This window comes from Plasmodium sp. gorilla clade G2, assembly GCF_900097015.1.
Source record: "Plasmodium sp. gorilla clade G2 genome assembly, chromosome: 3".
Classification (NCBI taxonomy): domain Eukaryota; phylum Apicomplexa; class Aconoidasida; order Haemosporida; family Plasmodiidae; genus Plasmodium; species Plasmodium adleri (nom. inval.).
Genome location: NC_041695.1, coordinates 278,288 through 300,000, shown reverse-complemented (window position 1 = coordinate 300,000; position 21,713 = coordinate 278,288). Strand labels below are relative to the sequence as shown.

The window sequence follows — 21,713 nt, the reverse complement described above, 5'->3', positions numbered from 1 at the left end:
ATTATTATCAGATAATTTATTTTTTTCTATAGATGATTTATCTCCTTCTTGATTTATTTTATTATTTATTTTATCTTTATTTACAAATTCGTAGAGAAGACTATTTTCTGGGTGTTTATCTTTTTCTGATATTTCTACACTTCTTGATAGATTCTTATCATATTTTTTATTACAAAAATTTATATTATCAGAAGAAATATTGGAAAGACTATTACTTTTATGGAGTTGCATGTTTTCTTTTTCTTGTTGAGATGTATTGGATACATCTAGATTATTACTTCTACAATTATTATTATTATTATCAAAAATATTATCATTATTATTATTATTATTTTTTAAGTTGTCGTTCATATTAATTAGATCAAAATCTATGTAAGTATCTTCTTTTAATATCAACATGGATTTTATATAATCCTTTATATTATTATTATTTATAATATCATTAGGAAAAATAATATAATCATAATGTTCTTTACATTCATCATTTATAAGATCACATTTTATTTCAGAATTGTCGATAGATGTTGTTTGAGTCTCAATCAATTTATTACATGTACCCTCATCATTAATATTATTGTCATCATTATTATAATTCTGTTGTATATCTATATCAGTGTTTATTGTTTTATTATTGATAGTAGGAGAATCATATTTTATTAAATCCTTTTTAGAGTTGACAAATATATCTTTATAAAAAATTTTATTCGTCACATTTATATTATTATATGAACACCATTCAATACATTTACAATCAAAGCATGTTAAGACTCCTCCTATATTTAATTTTATGAGTTCATAAATATCATTTGCATTATATACATTACTAATGTATATACTATCAAAAACTTTAACGATCATTATATGGAAAATATAAAATAAATATAAATATATTATATATTATATATATTGATATGTCTTCATTTAATTCATAAATTAATTTAATACTACTATATTATAATATATATATATTATATGTATTGTATATATAAAAATATTTACATCTTTTGAATATTTTTTTTTAACAAAAAATAAAGGACGCTTTAAATATATATATATATATAATATATATATAATATATTTTTTCAAAGATATAAAAATGAAAAGAATCAATCAATCAATAATATTACATATTATAATATATAAATGTAAAATAAATATATATATATAATATATATTTATATATAATATTTTTATTTTATTTATTATTATTTTATTTTATTTTTTTTTTTTTCCTTTTTCACATGTTAGAGCCTATTTTATTATTATACATTGAATAATAATTAAGAGGGATAAGCATTAAATATAATATAAATATAATAATACATATATAATATTATATATATATATTATTAATAGTTATATCATATAGTTTATATGATATATCTTTTTTTTATATTTAAAAAAATTTTCTTTGTGACTTTATGCGGATTAGTTATAAAAAAAATATATTATATATATATTTATATAATTCTTAAACTATTATTTTTCAACAGTAATAAAATAAAATAACAATAAAATTAATAATAAAATAAATATATAAATATATATATATATATGTAACATATAACTATAATTGTTTATCTTTATAAAATGTAAGAAAAGCTACATTTTTTTTGGGATAACTTAAAACTGAAAAAATAAGGGAACAATATATATATATATATATATAATATATGATTTTTTTTTTCGTAAATATTTCTATATATTTTTTTGTTTCATAGCAGAAACGAAATAATAAATAAATAAATAAATAAATACATACATACATATATATATTTCATATATATATATATATATATATATTTTTATTTTTATTTTTTATTTTTTTTAATATAATGGTTAGTGGACGGAAGAATGAAATTCCAAGAAACAGTAAGAGTGACGGTAGTAATAAAAATATAAATTATGGTGATAAAGATAAATTACTTAATATAGATCAAAATGAAATAAAATATGTTAAAGAAATTGACCCTGATATGAGTGACATAGAAACTGAAAGTTATGATGATAGTAATAAGAAAGGTCGTCTTTCTTTTAATGATGAATATTATAAAAAAAAACAAAATAACAATATAAATATTAGTAAGTTTAAAAATGAAATTATTCAGAATGATTTAATAAATAATAAAGATACTATTAATGATATAGATTTAGGTTTAATAAAAGATAAATCTATCAAGAGAAGAGAAAATGAATTTCAAAGAAAAAAATATGATTATAAATTATCACCTCAAAGAGCAGATCCTTTTGCTGATAAAAGTCCTTCATCAGGTGAAAGGACATATACAGATATTATGTTAGAAAATAAAAAAAAAAGTAAAATCAAAGAAACATCTTTAAATTCATCACATTTAATTAAAGAAGGAGATGATACCAATAAGACTAAAGATAACATTACAAAAAAATATAGTCATAGAACTAATTCACATGATGATAATAATAATTATTATTCAAATAATGATGATGATGATGATAGTAGTAGTAGTAATTATAGTGATTCTAACAAATTAATAGACATGAAAAATGAAAAAAAAAATAAAACAACAAATAATTTAAAATCCAAATGGGATGTTATTAAAAATGAAAAGAATAATATAAATATTGATTATATATCTACATCTGGACTAGAAAAAGGGACAGATGATTCTTCACGGGTTCTAAATAATAATAAAAAGAAAAAATTTTCAAGATGGGATAAAATTAATAAAGAACAAGAAGATATGAAAAGAGTTAAACTAAATAAGGAAAATAATGATAATATGAATATACCATATATAGCTAATAATATGAATACACCATATATAGCTAATAATATGAATACACCCTATATAGCTAATAATATTAATACACCATATATAGCTAATAATATTAATACACCTTACATATCCAATAATATGAATACACCTTACATATCCAATAATATGAATACACCATACATATCCAATAATATTAATACACCTTTCACACCCATGGCTGATGCTTTACTTCGAATGAAAATAAAAAACGAAATAGACATAAGGAATAGACCTTTGACAGATGAAGATTTAAACGAATTATTACCTTCAGAAGGTTATGAAATTGTAGAAGCTCCTGAAGAATATCAAGCTATTCGTAATAATAAATTAAAGACGATGTTTAAAAATACAATTATTAATACTCCACTTTTTCCAAATAAACCAAAAGGTATAGAAGAAACACCATACAACACAAACAATAATATTAATATTAATAATAATAATAATAATAATAATAATAATAATAATATCAATAGTGATGATAATACAAATTTAATGCAAAGCACATTTATACATACACCGTTCTATGAACTGCCCAATACTTCTTATAATAATCTGAATGAACAGATTAATCAAGACGAAGAGTTGTGTCAATTAAAATATAAACAACTAGAAATGAACAACCCCCAATTATTAAATGAACTTAAATATATACAATTAAAAAATGAAGATTATATATATTTTAGTAAATTGTTTGAAAGTGTTAATGAAGAAGAATTATCACAAGATGAATTAAAAGAAAGGAAATTTATGATCTTATTATTAAAAATAAAAAACGGTACACCTTCTATAAGAAGAACAGCTTTAAGAACTATAACTGAAAAAGTTAAAGAATTAGGTCCTGAAATTTTATTTAATTTAATATTACCATTGATGATGCAAAATACATTAGAAGATCAAGAAAGACATTTATTAGTAAAAGTAATTGATAGAATATTATTTAAATTAGATGATTTAGTTAGACCTTATGTACATAAAATACTTGTAGTTATAGAACCTTTATTAATAGATGAAGATTATTATGCAAGAGTTGAAGGTAGAGAAATTATAAGTAATTTAGCTAAGGCAGCTGGATTAGCAACTATGATAGGAATTATGAGACCAGATATAGATCATCCTGATGAATATGTTAGAAATACTACTGCACGAGCATTTGCAGTTGTTGCTTCTGCATTAGGAATTCCATCTTTAATATTATTTTTAAAAGCTGTTTGTCAATCCAAAAAAAATTGGGAAGCTAGACATACAGGTATAAAAATAGTACAACAGATAGCTATATTAATGGGATGTGCTGTATTACCACATTTAAAAGATCTTGTTCAAATAATAGCACATGGATTACATGATGAACAACAAAAAGTCAGAACTATAACAGCATTAGCTGTAGCAGCATTAGCAGAAGCAGCAGCTCCATATGGAATCGAAGCATTTGATTCTGTTTTAAGACCCTTATGGAAAGGTATTACAGAATATAGAGGTAAAGTGTTAGCATCCTTTTTAAAAGCCATTGGTTTAATTATACCCTTAATGGATTCATATCATGCAAATTATTATACTAAAGAAGTTATGGTTATACTAATAAATGAATTTAATTCACCTGATGATGAAATGAAAAAAATTGTATTAAAATGTGTAAAACAGTGTATACAAACAGAAGGTGTTGATAAAGAATATATAAATCAAGAAATTGTAAATCCATTCTTTGAAAAATTTTGGAATATGAGAAATTCAAATGATAAAAAAAGTTTTACATTAATTGTAGATACAACAGTAGAAATATCAAAAAAAATAGGAGCAAGTTCTGTTATTTCAAAAATTGTTGATGATTTAAAAGATCCATCAGAACAATATAGAAAGATGGTTCTTCAAACTATACAGAATGTTATTAATGAATTAGGTGTTGATGATATTGATCAAAAATTAGAAGAACAATTAATAGATGGTATGTTATATGCTTTTCAAGAACAAACTTCTGAAGATTATTTTATTTTATTAAATTCATTTGATATTATTTGTAATAAATTAAATATTAGAATGAAACCTTATCTACCACAAATAGCTGGAATTCTTAGATGGAGATTAAATACACCACTACCAAAAGTAAGACAACAGAGTGCTGATCTCATATCAAGAATTTCTAAACTTATAAAAATATGTGATGAAAAACAAATGTTAGGACATCTATCTTTATATCTATATGAATATTTAGGTGAAGAATATCCAGAAGTATTAGCTAATATTATTAGAGCTCTAAAATCTATTTTAGTAGTATTAGGTGTCCAAAATATGACACCACCTATTAAAGATCTATTACCAAGAATTACACCTATCTTAAAAAATAGACATGAAAAAGTACAAGAAAATGTTATAGATTTAATAGGTATCATAGCAGACAAAGCAGGTGATCTAGTTTCTCCAAAAGAATGGGATAGAATTTGTTTTGATTTAATCGAATTATTAAAATCTAATAAAAAATTAATTAGAAGAGCTACTATACAAACATTTGGTTATATTGCACGTACTATTGGTCCATTCGAAGTTCTTACTGTTTTATTAAATAATTTAAAAGTTCAAGAAAGACAATTAAGAGTCTGCACAACGGTCGCTATTGCAATTGTTGCTGATACTTGTTTACCATATTCAGTACTTGCAGCTTTAATGAATGAATATAAAACACAAGATATGAATGTTCAAAATGGAGTACTTAAAGCTTTATCATTTATGTTTGAATATATAGGTGAAATTGCTAAAGATTATGTTTATTCAGTTGTCACGTTATTAGAACATGCATTAATGGATAGAGATCTTGTTCATAGACAAATAGCAACATGGGCATGTAAACATTTAGCTTTAGGATGTTTTGGTTTGAATCGTCAAGATGCATTAATACATTTATTAAATTATGTATGGCCAAACATTTTTGAAACATCTCCACATCTAATACAAGCTGTAATAGATTCTATTGATGGATTCAGAGTTGCTCTAGGACCAGCTATTATTTTTCAATATCTAGTTCAAGGAATATTCCATCCATCTAGAAAAGTTAGAGAAATATACTGGAAAATTTATAATAATGTTTACATAGGTCATCAGGATAGTTTAGTTCCTATATACCCACCGTTTGAATTATTGAATGATAGTAGCTTTGCAAGGGATGAGTTAAGATATACTATATGAAAAATTTAGCACCCCAAAAAATAAAAAAAAAAATATTACTATATGTATTAATATATACATATGTATATATATATATATATTTATTTATTTAATATTAATTTTTAACTTTTACATTTTTTTATCCACAATGGGATAACATAAATTTTAAATTTGCCTTATTTTTTGTTATGTCTAATATGAATAAAATAAATTTATTTATTTATTTATTTATTTTTATTTTTATTTTTATTTTTATTTTATTTTTCTCTTATATGATTAATTAATTATTTTTTTAGTTGGAACGTTTTAATAAATATAAGTACATGTATATACATTTTTCAAAAATATTTTATTATTTCATTTGAGGGTATAATTAATATAAGGGTAGAAAAGTCATATAAAACAAACACAAATATATAAAAAAAATATATACATAAATAAATATTTTATATGTATAATATTTTAATTATTCAATCTTGAAATTCAATGCGGTGAGATTTTAAATTCTCAAATTTTCCTCGATATTGATTATTTCTATTTTTGACTAAGGGAGAGAGACATTTTTTTGGTGGGTCATATCCTTCGATTTTTAAAGGTGGTATCTTGACCTAATATATATATATATAAAGAAATAAAAATAAATACATTCAACATGTACATAAATATAAATAAACATATATATATATATATATATATATATATACATATATTTTGATTGTTTTAATTTATTACTTGGCCTTTATCCCAAATAAGAGTCCCTTTTTTTATGGCTTTTATATACTTTTTTCTTATAGGCAATCTATTATAAAATTGTTGTAATATGGATACTGAATTTATATGACTCTTGTATCTTTTCAAAATAAAAAAATTGCCATAACAACTTGTTGCTGTGTTATAATTGAACAGATTTATTTTTATCATCTTTTCTATAATTTTATTATTAAACGGTATATCCCTACATTCATATATAAATATATATATATATATATATATATATATATTTATATTTATATTTATTTATAATATTCCCATTGTGTATAGTTAATACAAAAAGGATATTAACTTTTTTTATATATTTTTTGATAATTTCATATTCCGAAAACAATAAAGAAAACTACACAATTGATAATAATTAAGTGAAAATAATATTATATATATATATATATTATTTGTAAGTGCAAGATAGGGAAAAAAAAAAAAAAAAAAAAAAAAAAAAAAAAAAAAATACACACAAAATGGTATATATAATATATATATATATATTTATTTATTTATTTATTTTAATTGTTGAACATGTTATATTACAAAATGGTAATATATACAAATATGTTTATGTTTATGTTTATGAATTTTATAAATATATATTTATAATGATACAATATAAATAATATACACATATATGTACCATATAAAATAGATAAATATATAACCTTTTTTCATATAGATTTATAAATTTCATAGGGCATTTCTTGTTTCCATTTTATATCCATTTTTAAAACATTTTACTCTTAATTTTAATATATGTAGTTTTTTTTCTAAGGCTTCTATTTTTTTTTTATTTAACATAGCTTCATTGAATAACTGAGAGTACGTAATAACTAAATGCTTTCTGAGGTCATCATCTTTATATAAGGCTGGTTTTCTTAAATGCTGAAAAAATGAAATATACATATATAAATATAGTTTAATTAATATTATGCGACACAATAAAAATATATAAAACATATACATAAATACATGCATACATATATACATATATATATATATATATATATATATATATATATATTTATTTATTTATTTATATATATATTTACCTCCGGTACTAGATTGTGAACCCAAAAACGGTTGTCAGGGTTTTCATACTTACAAAATCTCGAAGACAAATCTTGAACTTTAAAATTAGCATCATCACATTTATTCTTTAAGCTAGTTAACAGTTCTGCTATTTGTCCATAATGATCATATTTGTTTACAGATTTACTCATATTTTCATATAAAGAGTTTTTAATATTTTGATTATTATAAGTATCTACTGATTTGCTACCTTTTAATTGATCATAACTCTCTATGTCATTATAGTAATAATCATTGGGTATATATTTTTGTTCATTTGATGTATAAAAAGAATTATGTAATTTACTGTTGTTATATAAATATGATGGTTTTATAGGTATATCATTTATCTCATAAGAATATTTTACATTATTCAAATCAGATGTATTTTTTCTTTTTTCACCGTATCTTAAAATATTTATCCTATCCCCTATATCATATTCATCTAATGAAAATACATTTGAATAATATGATAACAGTCCTGTTTTTATATCATCAATATTTACTTTTATTTCTCCTATTTTTGATACATGTGAATCCAATTTAGATTTTAAAATTGATTCTTTATTTTTATTACTTTTTGTATTATATTGTTGTGTTTTATCCCTTTTTATACTTATCTTACCTTCATATGTATCATATAAATTATTATTTTTTTCATTATTTTGTAAATACGAACTATTATTATCATTTGGACATCCCATACTTTTCACTCCACCATATGCTTTATCATCAATATCAAACATATCAATCGTTTCTACTGTATCAATTTTTTTTGAATAATCTCGAGGTATAGAATAAGCACCCCTATTATTTTCTGAAGGATATACTACTGGAATAAAATTTTTTGTATCAACATTAAATAATTCCCTTTGCATTTCTTTAATTTTTTGAGAACTCTTAAATACATTCCTTAACATTTCATTCTGAAATATTAATTCATCATCTATCATCATTTGCTTATTTTTATAATTTTTTTCTTTATTCATATATGATTCGTAAGGAAACATATCCTGATTTGAATCATCATTAAAGTTTTCATTAACAAAATCAAATGTTTCACTGTCAGGAGAATATGCATTTTCATATACACTTTCACAAATTGTGTTATCATTATTTCTTGCCTCTTCAGAATATTCTGAACGGTTCAGGTTATTTTGATCATTTTTAGTATTAATATTTTTACTAGCTATTATGCTTTTCTTTGTTAATACAGGAGGGTTGATTTTTTTTAAGAGTGGAATTTTTGTATTACCTTTCATGTTTGCATTAGTCTTTTTATTTTTACAATATTTTGGTTATAAAGGAGAATTGGAAAAAAAAAAAAAAAAAAAAAGTATAATGTGTATATGTGCATATATTTTATAAATATATATAAAATTTTTAGCTAGTCGTGGATGTAAATATAAATATATATATATATATAGCTACATTTTCTATTGCATGTGTAGAATATATTCTGACTGTTCATAATATTTTTAAGATCACTACATTATATATATGTGCGTGTCATTAAAAAAAAAAAAATAGAATATAAAAAAGAATGTACTTGAACAGTCCCGAAACGAAAAAAAAAAAAAAAACTATTAAGTTTTTTTTTATATAAAAAAATTTATATATGTCTATTAAAAGAGAGAGTGATTAGAAAAAAAAAAAAAAAAAAAAAAGAAAAAAGAAAAAAGTATATAATTAAAGATACACCACATAACATAACATTTTAAAATAAATAATTAAATAATGCAGTAAATATTTGGAATGTACACTAAAAAAAATATATATTTACTTTTGTCTAAAAGATGGGATATATTATACATATATATATACATAATATTATTATTATTTTCTAAAATAACAATTGAGTTTATTTTTTTTTTTTTTTTTTTTTTTTCCGTTGTTGGTTGTATAATATTTAATTAATGTAATATATATTGTTACAGTGGTTGCCATAAATATGTTTGCATATAAAAATATATATATTTTTTTTTGTATATTTTTATATTTATTTAATTTAAAGAATATATATTTTTGGAAGAAAATATTTATATTAAAAAAAAAAAAAAATTATATACCATAAATATGTATATATATATATATAATTATAATATTACTCAAATGGTATGTGTTCAGTATTGCACACACACAACAAAATAAAAAAAATAAAGAAACTTCTAGGAGTATATTAAAATTATTCACATTGTTATTTTTTTTTAAAATTATTCTATAAATATATACATATATATATATATTATATAATATTATAATAACATTCGATTTTTATTTTAAAATTTTTGGATATTACAATTTTAATTATCTGTTCCATCTTTAATATATATATATAAACCTACTTTTATTTTATAATATTAAAATTGATATTTAAAAAAAAATTTGTTAATAGTTTCAAAAAAAAAAAAAATAAAATGAAAAATATCAAAAATGTACAATGTAAAAAATAAAATATTTATAAAAATATAAATTAAAAAATAGTGAATTCATTTTATATACATATTATGATGACAACATATAAATTAATGTATTATTATTAATAGTGTTAAATGGATATTATATATATATATATATATATATATATATATATATATATATATGTGAATATATATCTAATTTGTAAAATGACAAAATATATATTATATAAAAAAAAAAAAAAAAATAGGAAACGTTTTATACTATTTCTTTGTTTCAAATTCAATTCCAAAGTTTTATTGTTTTATCCATTGAACTTGACAATATATATGAGGTGGTACTACCAAAACATGTTTGTGTTACCGTATCTGTATGTGATGATAATGTTTTTATTAGATTAGCTTGATTTTTTGTTTCAAAATTATATATTTGTATATCATTTTCTACAGCTATAGATAGATATTTTCCTGAATAATCAAAGGAAATATAATTGGGTGTTTCATTTAATGTTATCGTTTGAAAGCTTTGAGCTTTTCTTAAGTCCCATAATTTGACTGTATTATCTTTTGAAGATGATGCTAAATAATAACCGTTTTCACTAAAAGATAAACAATTTAAAGATTTAGTATGTCCATTTAATGTTGCTTTATATTCTTGACTTTTAATATCATAGATATGTATATTAGAATCTTGTGCTGCTATACCAAACATCATACCATCTGGATGTATAGCTAGATGTTTAAAAGAACTTGGATTATCTTTTGAGGTTTTTATAGTTTTGGCTGTTTCTAAATCATGTAAAATCCACACACTATCTTTGGAAGAGCTAATAAAATAATTTTCCAAAGGATGTAAAGCTAATGAAGTAACATGATCTTTATGTTTGGTTATAACATGTGCAGAGACAAATTGAGAGTTGTCATATGTATATTGATTATTATTATCACTATCATCAGCATCATGATGATCATTATTATGATCATTATTATGTGCATTATTGTCATCACCTTTCCATATTCTTATCGTTTTATCGTTAGATGCTGTTATACATATAAAATTGGATGGATGTGAAATAACTGAGTTTACTTTTTTTAAATGTCCTTGTAATTTTGATAATATTTTATTATCATTTAGAGAAACATAATAAACATTTCCATCATTACCTCCAGAGAAAAAATTATGTTTCATATGATCATCATTATAATTATATTTATATTTATTAAGATCAAGTGTAATACAAGTAACTCCTGGTATGGTTGATGAATGAATATTAAATTCATTAGTATTTTCAAAATCTTTCCATTGTTCAATAGAACATACATTATCTATTTTTCTTTTTTTTCTATTCATTAATAAATCTTTAGCAAGATTTTGCATTTTTTCTAATAATTCTTCATTTAATCCTATTTCATAAATATCAATATCATTACTACTTTTTAATTCGAAAATCTGTTTTTTTAAATTTTCTATTTCTTCTTTATAACCATTTTTTTCTTTTAATAATTTAGCAATAACTCTTGTAGCAGCATCATATTGATATAAGCTATGACTTAATTCATTACGTATATCATTAACATGTGTTCTTAAACTAAACATTTCTGATATAATCGAATCCCATTCTGTTTGAAAAATTGACAGTAATCCAGGTATACTACTAGCAGTAATAGGTCTAGGCTTAACAATCTTTTCATTTTTAATTGGATATAAATCATCTAATGTTAGAACCTCACCACTTACTGGACATATGCCATAATTAATTATATGTTTTTCAATTAATCTCTTTTCAAATATATATCCCGTTTTACTTACAACAGGTTCTTCAGGTGTCTGACCACTTATGGTGCATACTATTGACATTATATAAATATGTGAACATATATTAAAAAAAAAGAGTTGGTAAAAAATATATATATATATATATATATATATATATATCTTATATTATTGTATGTTTATATTATTGTGATCATATAATATTACAACATTAACGTTTTTCTTGTTTTCCATATAAATATGATATTGTTTGTCGTAACCTTTATCAATATCTCAACATTTAAAATATATGAAACTACATACATATATATATATATATATATATATGTACACTTAAATGATAAAACTATATATTTCTATTTTTTATATGATCCTTATTGTCATAATTTTTATTGCTGTTTATATCATTTTATCGTAAAATATTATATTTTTTTTTTTTTTTTTTTTTTTTTCTGTGCCCCCCTTTACTAAAAGAAGAAAAAAAAAATTAACAAATTTATCCTGACATAAAACTAATATTTATATATTATTACAAATGGGAAGGAATTTAAAATGTTTTTTTGTATATATTAATACTTTTATATTATATTTTATATATATGAAAATGTTTTATATATATGAAAATATTTTCTATATACATATATTATATTATATATATATATTTTACAAGAAAAATGAAGGAAGATCGTAGGTGGGGGCTTTTTAAATTATTTATTTTGTTTTTATTAATATTTAAATGTATTTAAAATATACATATTTTTATTATTATCAATCTCTTCATTTATCTCTCATTTGTTTTTAATTTATAAAAGAAAAAAAAAAAAAAAAAATATTGATAGATAGATAATTAAATAAAGGCAAGGATTAAAATCATATAAAAAATGGTGAAGGCCTTTTTTTTTTTTTTTTTTTTTTTTTTTTCTAAATAGGAAAAGATTATATATATGTAATGTATATAAAATAAATATATATACTCCAAATATTGTATCATATGAAATATTAATAAATGAATACCATACCATTGATTATTACTATATATATATATATATATATATATATATATATTTATATATATTTATATATGGGTAAGCCATATATATTATTATATAAACAACTAAATAATTAATTTATAATAATTATATATTTATTTCATGTTATCTCTTTGATTAGTTTCCAATATATTTATGAATACATATAAATTATACGTTTAAATGAAAAATAAAATATATATATATATATATATTTATGTTACCTTTTGAATTATGTTTTTTTTTTTTTAATTATCTCATAAAAAAAATTTAGGTATATAAATAAAAGAAAAAAGGAAAATTATATATATGAAACGTTTTTCTTCTATAATGTAATTATATATATGTATATTATCCATCAATACTTTGAAGAATAAAAAAAGAACACAATTAATCTGAGAAAAAAGGATATTATAAGATATATAATAATTTTAAAAATAATATATATATATATATATATATATATATATATATTATATTTGGTTAAAATAAAATATATTCATTTCAACCTTCTAATATATTTTGGTTTATAAAAACATATAAAGGTTTAAATACTTGCGTTAAAAAGTTTAATTAATTAATAAAAAAAAAAAAATAATAATAATAATAAAATAAAATAAAAATGGCAAAAAAATTCTAATAAGAATAATATATTTGTACATATATGTGATGTGTTTTTTTTTTTTTTTTTTATAAACCACACGATGTCTTCATCTTTGATGTTTTTAATTATTTTATTTCTTTTTTGGATATCCTAATATAACTTCTATATTATGTAAAAAGTTTTGTGTCCATCCATTTTTGCACCTTTCCAAGACACCCCCTAAAAAAATAAAAAATAAAAAAAAAAAAAAAAAAATTGTGATATGCATAATTTGTAAAAATATATATCTTCTACTATCTCAATGGATACATACATATATATATATATATATATACATATATATATACATACATATATATATATTATTATGTCATTATTTTATTGCTTTTAATATTTTATGTACCTTCGTTATATTTGTTGCTTGCTGGTATATTATTATGTGTGAGTTTTAATTTTGTGTGATTTTCTTTTACACTTATAAATTCCACTGTTACTGTACTATATTCATTTTCATTCCAGTCTCTAAATTTCCATTTCTCTACTATTTTATTTGGCTTTTTTATTTCTATAAATTCTCCTAGTATGCTTCCAGAAAAAAGGCTGAACTTGCCTCCAACTTTCAAATCCTAAAACATAAAAGAAAAAAAATAATAAATATAAATATATATATATATATATATATATATATTATATTATTATGTGAACTTTTATTTATGAATAAAATATTATACATATTTTATAATATAGATTTGTTTTCCCCCACTTTAATATAATATTATTAAAAGTTAAAAATATGTATATAATATATATATATATATTTATTTATTTATTTTATATTTTCACCACTTCAGCTAATGATCCTCTAGATAGTCGTGTTAATGTATAAGCATCTGTAAATGCGTTAAATAAAACCTCAGGAGGAACATAATACTCTTCTGTAATTTCAAAGCTCATTTTTTTTTTTTTTTATCTTTTTTTTTTATATAAATAAACCCAATTTAAATATATATAAAATATAATGTGGAACGATAAATACAATTTTAATATATAAATATATACAATTTTTTTTTTAAATACTATATATTAAAATAACATAAAATATATTACATATATGTAATATATATTTAATTTTTTTTCCTATTCATTAAAGTAATAAATAATTATCATGTTCATTCAAATTGTACAATATAAATGGGGAAACAAAAAAAAAAAAAAAAAAAAAAAAAAAAAAAAAAAATATATAAATATATATATATATATATATATATATATATATATATTTTACCAATTAGTTTGGTGTAACGAACAAAATAATAAGAAGAATAACTTTTTTTTTTTTTTTTTTTTTTTTTATGACTTAACAAAAAAAATTCATGTTAGTAGAACAACTGCAAAAGTTATAGCAACAAATATATATAAAGGAGAAATAAGTAATATATATATATATATATATATATATATATATATAATATATATATTTTATGGTTATATTTTTCCGAATGAACACATATTATTTATATTATTAGAACGAATAAAATCGCCTCTTTTTTTTTTCTTTTTATTTTATCAATTATATAAAATAATATAGCGACACAGATATGATATTTTTAAACATATGTATTTTCTTATTATATTATAATTCATATTAAGAGACTACTATATATATATATAAAATATTTATATATATATATATAAATATTAGGAATATAAATTATTATATTTATAATACCTTTTATTTAAATTATATTCAATTAAATACCATATTAAGGTTAAATAAAGTAAAATGCATAATTTTAGAGATAATTTATATAATATATATTATTTAAAAAAATAAAAAGATGATCATTATGAGATATTTAAATATATATATAAATACATATAACTATATTTTTTATTATTTTTTATATTTTTCTTTTTATCAAGACCATTTTATCTATCAAGAAAATTAAAAATATATATTATATATATATATATATATATATATATATATATATTATATATATTCATTTTTTTTTATATTTTTTCCATTTTCTTTATCCTTCCACATATATACCCTAAAAATATAAAGAAATAAAAAAAATAACACAAAAATGAAAAAATCATTATATAAATATACATATTATATATATATAACATTTTATTTATGATGAGAAAAAAAGTTGATAATTTATTTATTGTTAATTTTATATTTTTGTTTGTTTGCCTTTATAAAGAAAGGCTACAAAAATTGCTCTCTGCTTTTTCAAGCATCGAGACGGGAATTGGAGTAGTTTTCAACTAGCAATAATCGCGTATCCGTTAGTCGTCATTTACAGCGATACTGCCCCTCCCGCAAAGATGCTTTATATTTATTTAAAGTTTTATTGTGTTGTTTTTTCCCTACCAAAACTGTACCTATAGGAGTTCTTATATTTACCACACAAAAAAAAAAAAAAAAAAAAAAAAAATATACATATATATATATATTTTATTTTTAATTTTATTTTTTTTGTTTTTTTCCATGTTATATTAAAGAAAAAAAAAAAAAAAAAAATTTTTAATTTTATAATAATAATTATATATATATATATTCATATATACATATATATATTTTTTTTTTATATATTAAAAAAATTAAACGTGTATTTAAATATTAAGGGGTAAATGGGAAAAATCAATAATTAAATATATAATTTTTTTTTTTTTTTTTTTTTTTTTATTATTATTACCTGACCAAATCAGGTAAAATTAAAAATAAAAAAATTATTTTAAGAATACACTTTGTTATATAATAAATATAAATAAATATATTTATGTTAAAAAATGAATGATAAAATAACACAAATGAATAAATATAAATAAGTAAATATTATATATATATTATTTCTACACTAATTACAGTTGTACTTTTCTTCGATGGAATAATGCACATGTGTTGTTTTCTAAAAATATATTTATACACAGGTAAAATTTGTTTGTTTTTTTTTTTTTTTTTTTTTTTTTTCACTTAATTCCACCGCCTAACAATTTGTTTACACAAAATAACAATATTATTGATTTTTTATAAATTTTTTTTTTTTTCCACATAATAAAAATGAAAATGAAAATTTTTTATACAAATATATGTATATATATATATATATGTAGAAAAAATAATTACATTTAATTTACCTCATAGCTAAAGTTTTCTATGTGTTAATTTATAAAGGACCATTCTTTTTTTTTTTTTTTTTTTTTTTTTTTTTACACCCTTGAACAAATTAATTTTTTTTTTTTTTTTTTTTTTTTTCACTCTCCATTTAATATTGTTCACATAAATAAAAATATATATATATATATATAAATTTTACTATTTGTTTGTTTCATAATATAACCATTTTATGATATTATTATTTTTTTATAATTAATATAAATTTTCTATAATTTTAGACTTTTCTTAATTATACTTTAAGTATAAACCTTCCGAGTTGTGTGGTTGTCATGCAACTGTATTTTATTTATAAATAAATAAATATATATATATATTATAATAATTTTTAAAGAAAAAAAGTCGATTTATAAAGTAACGACAATTTGACATATAATAATTATAAATATTATGTATATATATATATATATATATATATATATATATACATACATTTTTGTTTTCTTTTTGTTGAATTGTTACTATATAGTAAGAGATCTATATATGCACACATAAATATAAAATGTGTGTGTCTTTTTTTTTACCTATGTAACTAATTTTTTTTTTTTTTTTTTTTTTGTTTATTTGTATACAGATAATTAATTTTTATAGTTTGTGTTGATTTTAAGAAAATTCAAATAATAATTTTTTTTTTTTTTTTATTTTCCACCTATTTGTAAAGGGTGCTCATATAAATAAAAATATACACACATATATATATATATATACATATATATGTATATATATATATTTTTTACATATTTATTTTTTATCTTGGTGTGATATGAAGGAACTCGTTTCTTCCTTTCTAAATAATCTTAGCCAGGTAAGCTCCGAGCTAAGTTGTTGTAAGAACAAGAAATTTCATGTAGATAATGTAAGTTTTTGTGGCATAGAAGATGTACTACATAATAGAGATAGAAGTTCTACAATTGACAAAGAAAAAATAAATACTTTAATGGAACTGTATAAAAATGAGAATATGTATGAGAGTTATGAGGAATATGATATAGATAAATATGAGAGAACAAAAAATAATAATATATTAAAAAATATAGGGGCTAATAAATTAAATGTATGTAATGCATGTACACTTTGTAATAATAATAAAAAAAATAATCAAAATTATAAGAATAAAAATATGTCAGAAAATATAAATAATGTTATTGATTTAGATGATGAAATATTGATTGCTAACTTCCCATTTAATTCTTTAAGAGATGTTGAAAATTTAACATATACTAATTCTGAAAATACTTTAAATAATAAAGAATATAGTTATATAAAAAGTTCAATAGATGTAGATTTAGATCAACAAATTAAAAATCAAAAAAAAAATAACGGTTCTAAAAATTCTAGCCATTTATATAATGAAATTGTAAAAGACGGTGAATATGATAATGATGATAGTCAAAACCTTGATGAAGAACCTTGTCAATTTAAATTTTCTATATTAAATAACATTAAAAATAATATACACAATGATAATGAAGACTCAACAAATAATGATGTTATAATAAAAAATACATTAAATCAAAATTATGAAAAAAATATAGAACAAACAGAACAACATAATATTATAGTAGATAATATGATGAATGCAGTGCATTCTCATAATGATATGGATGAAAATATAAAAACAAAAAAGAAAAAGAAAAATCCAGCATATTCAAATTTTTATGCTAAATCAGAATTACCATCATCAAATATAGATGAAGGATCGTGTAGAGGTTGTAAAGCTTCAGACACCTCATCGGAATTTTTTTCTGTAGCTAGTGGCATGAAGCCAAATAATTAAAAAAGTAGGACACTCACATTAAAAAGAAAAATATAAATATAAAAGAAAATATATATATATATATATATATATATATATTTATATATTCATTTACATGTTTAACCATTCTACATATGTTAATTTTTTTTTTTTTTTTAATAATAATTTTTAAAACAATTTCTTTTCCTATTTGAAAAGTAACTAATTTTTTAATATAATAATTTGTGTGCATATTATAATTTAAAAAACTAATATGGCTTTTTTAAATATATATAAAAAGGAAATAAAATAATAAATAAATAAATAAATGTAAATATATATATTTATTTCATTATGAATTCCTTTATCTTTATCTTTTTTTTTTTTTTTTTTTAAATGATATTAAATAAGTTATATTATTTAACTTAAATATAATCTACATAATAATAATATTATTTCCTTTTAACACATATTATATCATTATACAAATGATGGTATGCCCATTAAAAAAAAATTTCTGTAAAAAAATAAAAATAGAGAAGTTATTTATATAAATAAAAATATATATTATATATATATTTATATATAATGAAGAAAAAAATAAAATAGTAATATATATAGAGAAATAAATATATATGAATATAATATTAGCTTATTTACATATATGCATATAATATATATATATATAGGCGTAGGTATTAAATATATATATATATATATATACATATAATAATTACCTTAAAAAAAAAAAAAAAAAAACATCCAAAAAAAATATATCATATATATGTATATAATATATATAACATTTTATTATGTAAAAAAAAGAATTTATTATATTCCCTTTTTTTTTATTTTATTTTATTTTTATAATGACATTAGGTGAAAGAATAAAAAACAAAATATACATTATATTATATATAAATATGTGATTTTTTATACTCCCCAGAAAGTAGGAACTTTTTATGAAGAAATATAAATAAATATATAGTTAAGGGATATATTTTTTTTCGCATTAATATTCTCTCTCAAAAAAAAAAAAAAAAAAAAAAAAAAAATAGAAAGAAAGAAAGATAAATCAGATTTTTGCTCTATTTCATATAAATTTCGAAAGGAGCATAAGATAATAAACTGTTATATTTAAAAAAATAAACTTTATTATATATTTATTTTATTATTATTTTTTTTTTTTATGTATTAATATATATATATATATAATTAATATCTATATATATATAATACCTTATTAACAATTTAATAATTTGTAATATTTCGAAAAATGAGTCACTTAATGGTAATAAATATAATATATACAACATTTTGTTGATAATATATTTATTGATTTGTTATAAAAAAAATATTTTTAGATATATGTATATATGATTATTATTCAATATATATATATATATATATGTATATATTTTATGTAATCTTTTACATTGTGATTTATTTTATTTTATTTTTATTTTTTAGTCGTTGCCAATTGTGCTGTTGAAGGAAGGGACGGATACTTCTCAAGGAAGAAGCCAAATAATTAGGAATATCAATGCATGTCAGATTATTGTAGATATAGTTAAAACAACTTTAGGTCCTAGAGGTATGGATAAATTAATATATACTGATAGAGATGTTACTATTACTAATGATGGTGCTACAGTAATGAATTTATTGAATATTAGTCATCCAGCTGCTTCAATATTAGTTGATATAGCTAAATCTCAAGATGATGAAGTAGGTGATGGAACTACTTCTGTTGTTGTTGTAGCAGGTGAATTATTAAATGAAGCTAAAGGTTTATTAAATGATGGTATTGAATCAAATATGATTATTGATGGATTTCGTAATGCATGTAATGTAGCTATAAACAAATTAAATGAATTAAGTTTAAATTTTTCTAATAAGAATGAAGAAGAGAAAAGAAATATTTTATTAAAATGTGCTCAAACAGCTTTAAATTCGAAATTAGTTTCTAATCATAAAGAATTTTTTGGTGAACTAGTTGTTAATGCTGTTTATAAATTAGGTGATAATTTAGATAAATCAAATATAGGTATTAAAAAAGTTACTGGTGGTTCTTGTTTAGATACTCAATTAATTTATGGTGTTGCATTCAAAAAAACCTTTTCTTATGCTGGATTTGAACAACAACCAAAAACTTTTATTAATCCAAAAATTTTATTATTAAATGTAGAATTAGAATTAAAAGCAGAAAAAGAAAATGCTGAAGTCAGAATTGAAAACCCTAATGAATATAATTCAATAGTTCAAGCTGAATGGGATATTATCTTTAAAAAATTAAATCTAATTAAAGATAGTGGTGCTAATATTGTTTTATCAAAATTACCTATAGGTGATATAGCTACACAATTTTTTGCAGACCATGATATATTTTGTGCTGGAAGAGTAGAAGATGCTGATTTAAAAAGAACAGCAAATGCAACTGGAGCTATAGTTCAAACATCCTTATTTAATTTAAATAATGATATATTAGGTACATGTGGTGTTTTTGAAGAAGTACAAATAGGAAATGAAAGATATAATATTTTTAAAGAATGTTTAAAAACCAAATCTGTAACACTTATTTTAAGAGGAGGAGCAAAACAATTTATTGAAGAAGTAGAAAGATCTATTAATGATGCTATTATGATTGTATTAAGATGTATAACTAATTCAGAAATCGTACCTGGAGCTGGATCTATAGAAATGCAATTATCAAAATATCTAAGAATCTATAGTAGATCTATTTGTAATAAAGAACAAATTGTATTATTTTCATTTGCTAAAGCATTGGAATCTATACCTAGACATTTATCACATAATGCAGGATATGATTCAACAGATATATTAAACAAATTAAGAAAAAAACATTCTGAACAAACTAGCGATATCTGGTATGGAGTAGACTGTATGGAAGGAGATATTATTAATGCATATGATCATTGTATTTTCGAAGTAACTAAAATAAAAAGAAATGTTATATATAGTGCTACTGAAGCGGCATGTCTAATTTTATCCATAGATGAAACTATAAAAAACCCAAGTAGTTCTGCAGGAACACAAAGAAGTCCATACTCATAAGATAAAAATAAAAATAAAAATAAAAAAATAAATAAGTAGATTAATATATAAATGGTTATATATATATATATATATATATATATATATATATATATATATATTTATG

The 21,713-nt window shown here is 19.7% G+C and overlaps 8 protein-coding genes and 1 non-coding gene across 9 annotated transcripts in view; 3 read left to right on the top strand and 6 right to left on the bottom strand.

Annotated features, from left to right (window-relative positions):
• The window catches only part of PADL01_0307800 (dual specificity protein phosphatase), a gene marked incomplete at both ends in the record, with an annotated part of 2,386 nt that extends 1,528 nt beyond the window's left edge, over positions 1-858 (bottom strand). The window contains one exon of the mRNA XM_028683681.1: positions 1-858. This exon is cut by the window's left edge and continues 387 nt beyond it. Within this exon, the coding sequence (XP_028536496.1) occupies positions 1-858 (858 nt within the window).
• A 977-nt stretch (positions 859-1,835) lies between these two features.
• PADL01_0307700 (splicing factor 3B subunit 1, putative) lies at positions 1,836-5,972 on the top strand (the record flags this gene model as incomplete). Its single annotated transcript, XM_028683670.1, has 1 exon — positions 1,836-5,972. The coding sequence occupies one exon, from the start codon at positions 1,836-1,838 to the stop codon at positions 5,970-5,972; it is 4,137 nt and encodes a 1,378-aa protein (XP_028536495.1).
• Positions 5,973-6,421: 449 nt separating this feature from the next.
• PADL01_0307600 (conserved protein, unknown function) lies at positions 6,422-6,872 on the bottom strand (the record flags this gene model as incomplete). Its single annotated transcript, XM_028683658.1, has 2 exons — positions 6,422-6,559; positions 6,684-6,872. The coding sequence occupies 2 exons, from the start codon at positions 6,870-6,872 to the stop codon at positions 6,422-6,424; spliced, it is 327 nt and encodes a 108-aa protein (XP_028536494.1).
• Positions 6,873-7,406: 534 nt separating this feature from the next.
• Positions 7,407-9,049, bottom strand: PADL01_0307500 (conserved Plasmodium protein, unknown function; the record flags this gene model as incomplete). The annotated part of the gene is made up of 2 exons (XM_028683647.1): positions 7,407-7,601; positions 7,769-9,049. The coding sequence occupies 2 exons, from the start codon at positions 9,047-9,049 to the stop codon at positions 7,407-7,409; spliced, it is 1,476 nt and encodes a 491-aa protein (XP_028536493.1).
• A 1,438-nt stretch (positions 9,050-10,487) lies between these two features.
• PADL01_0307400 (pre-mRNA-processing factor 19, putative) lies at positions 10,488-12,062 on the bottom strand (the record flags this gene model as incomplete). Its single annotated transcript, XM_028683636.1, has 1 exon — positions 10,488-12,062. One exon carries the CDS (start codon positions 12,060-12,062, stop codon positions 10,488-10,490), a length of 1,575 nt encoding a protein of 524 aa, XP_028536492.1.
• Positions 12,063-13,740: 1,678 nt separating this feature from the next.
• Positions 13,741-14,564, bottom strand: PADL01_0307300 (activator of Hsp90 ATPase, putative; the record flags this gene model as incomplete). The annotated part of the gene is made up of 3 exons (XM_028683625.1): positions 13,741-13,829; positions 14,014-14,236; positions 14,454-14,564. 3 exons carry the CDS (start codon positions 14,562-14,564, stop codon positions 13,741-13,743), a joined length of 423 nt encoding a protein of 140 aa, XP_028536491.1.
• A 1,267-nt stretch (positions 14,565-15,831) lies between these two features.
• On the bottom strand, positions 15,832-15,950 carry PADL01_0307200. Its single transcript, XR_003699324.1, has one exon. It is a non-coding gene; the product is annotated as a U4 spliceosomal RNA (non-coding RNA).
• A 1,610-nt stretch (positions 15,951-17,560) lies between these two features.
• Positions 17,561-18,574, top strand: PADL01_0307100 (conserved Plasmodium protein, unknown function; the record flags this gene model as incomplete). The annotated part of the gene is made up of 1 exon (XM_028683614.1): positions 17,561-18,574. One exon carries the CDS (start codon positions 17,561-17,563, stop codon positions 18,572-18,574), a length of 1,014 nt encoding a protein of 337 aa, XP_028536490.1.
• A 1,234-nt stretch (positions 18,575-19,808) lies between these two features.
• Positions 19,809-21,607, top strand: PADL01_0307000 (T-complex protein 1 subunit eta; the record flags this gene model as incomplete). Its single annotated transcript, XM_028683603.1, has 2 exons — positions 19,809-19,823; positions 20,003-21,607. The coding sequence occupies 2 exons, from the start codon at positions 19,809-19,811 to the stop codon at positions 21,605-21,607; spliced, it is 1,620 nt and encodes a 539-aa protein (XP_028536489.1).
• Between the last annotated feature and the right edge of the window lie 106 nt (positions 21,608-21,713).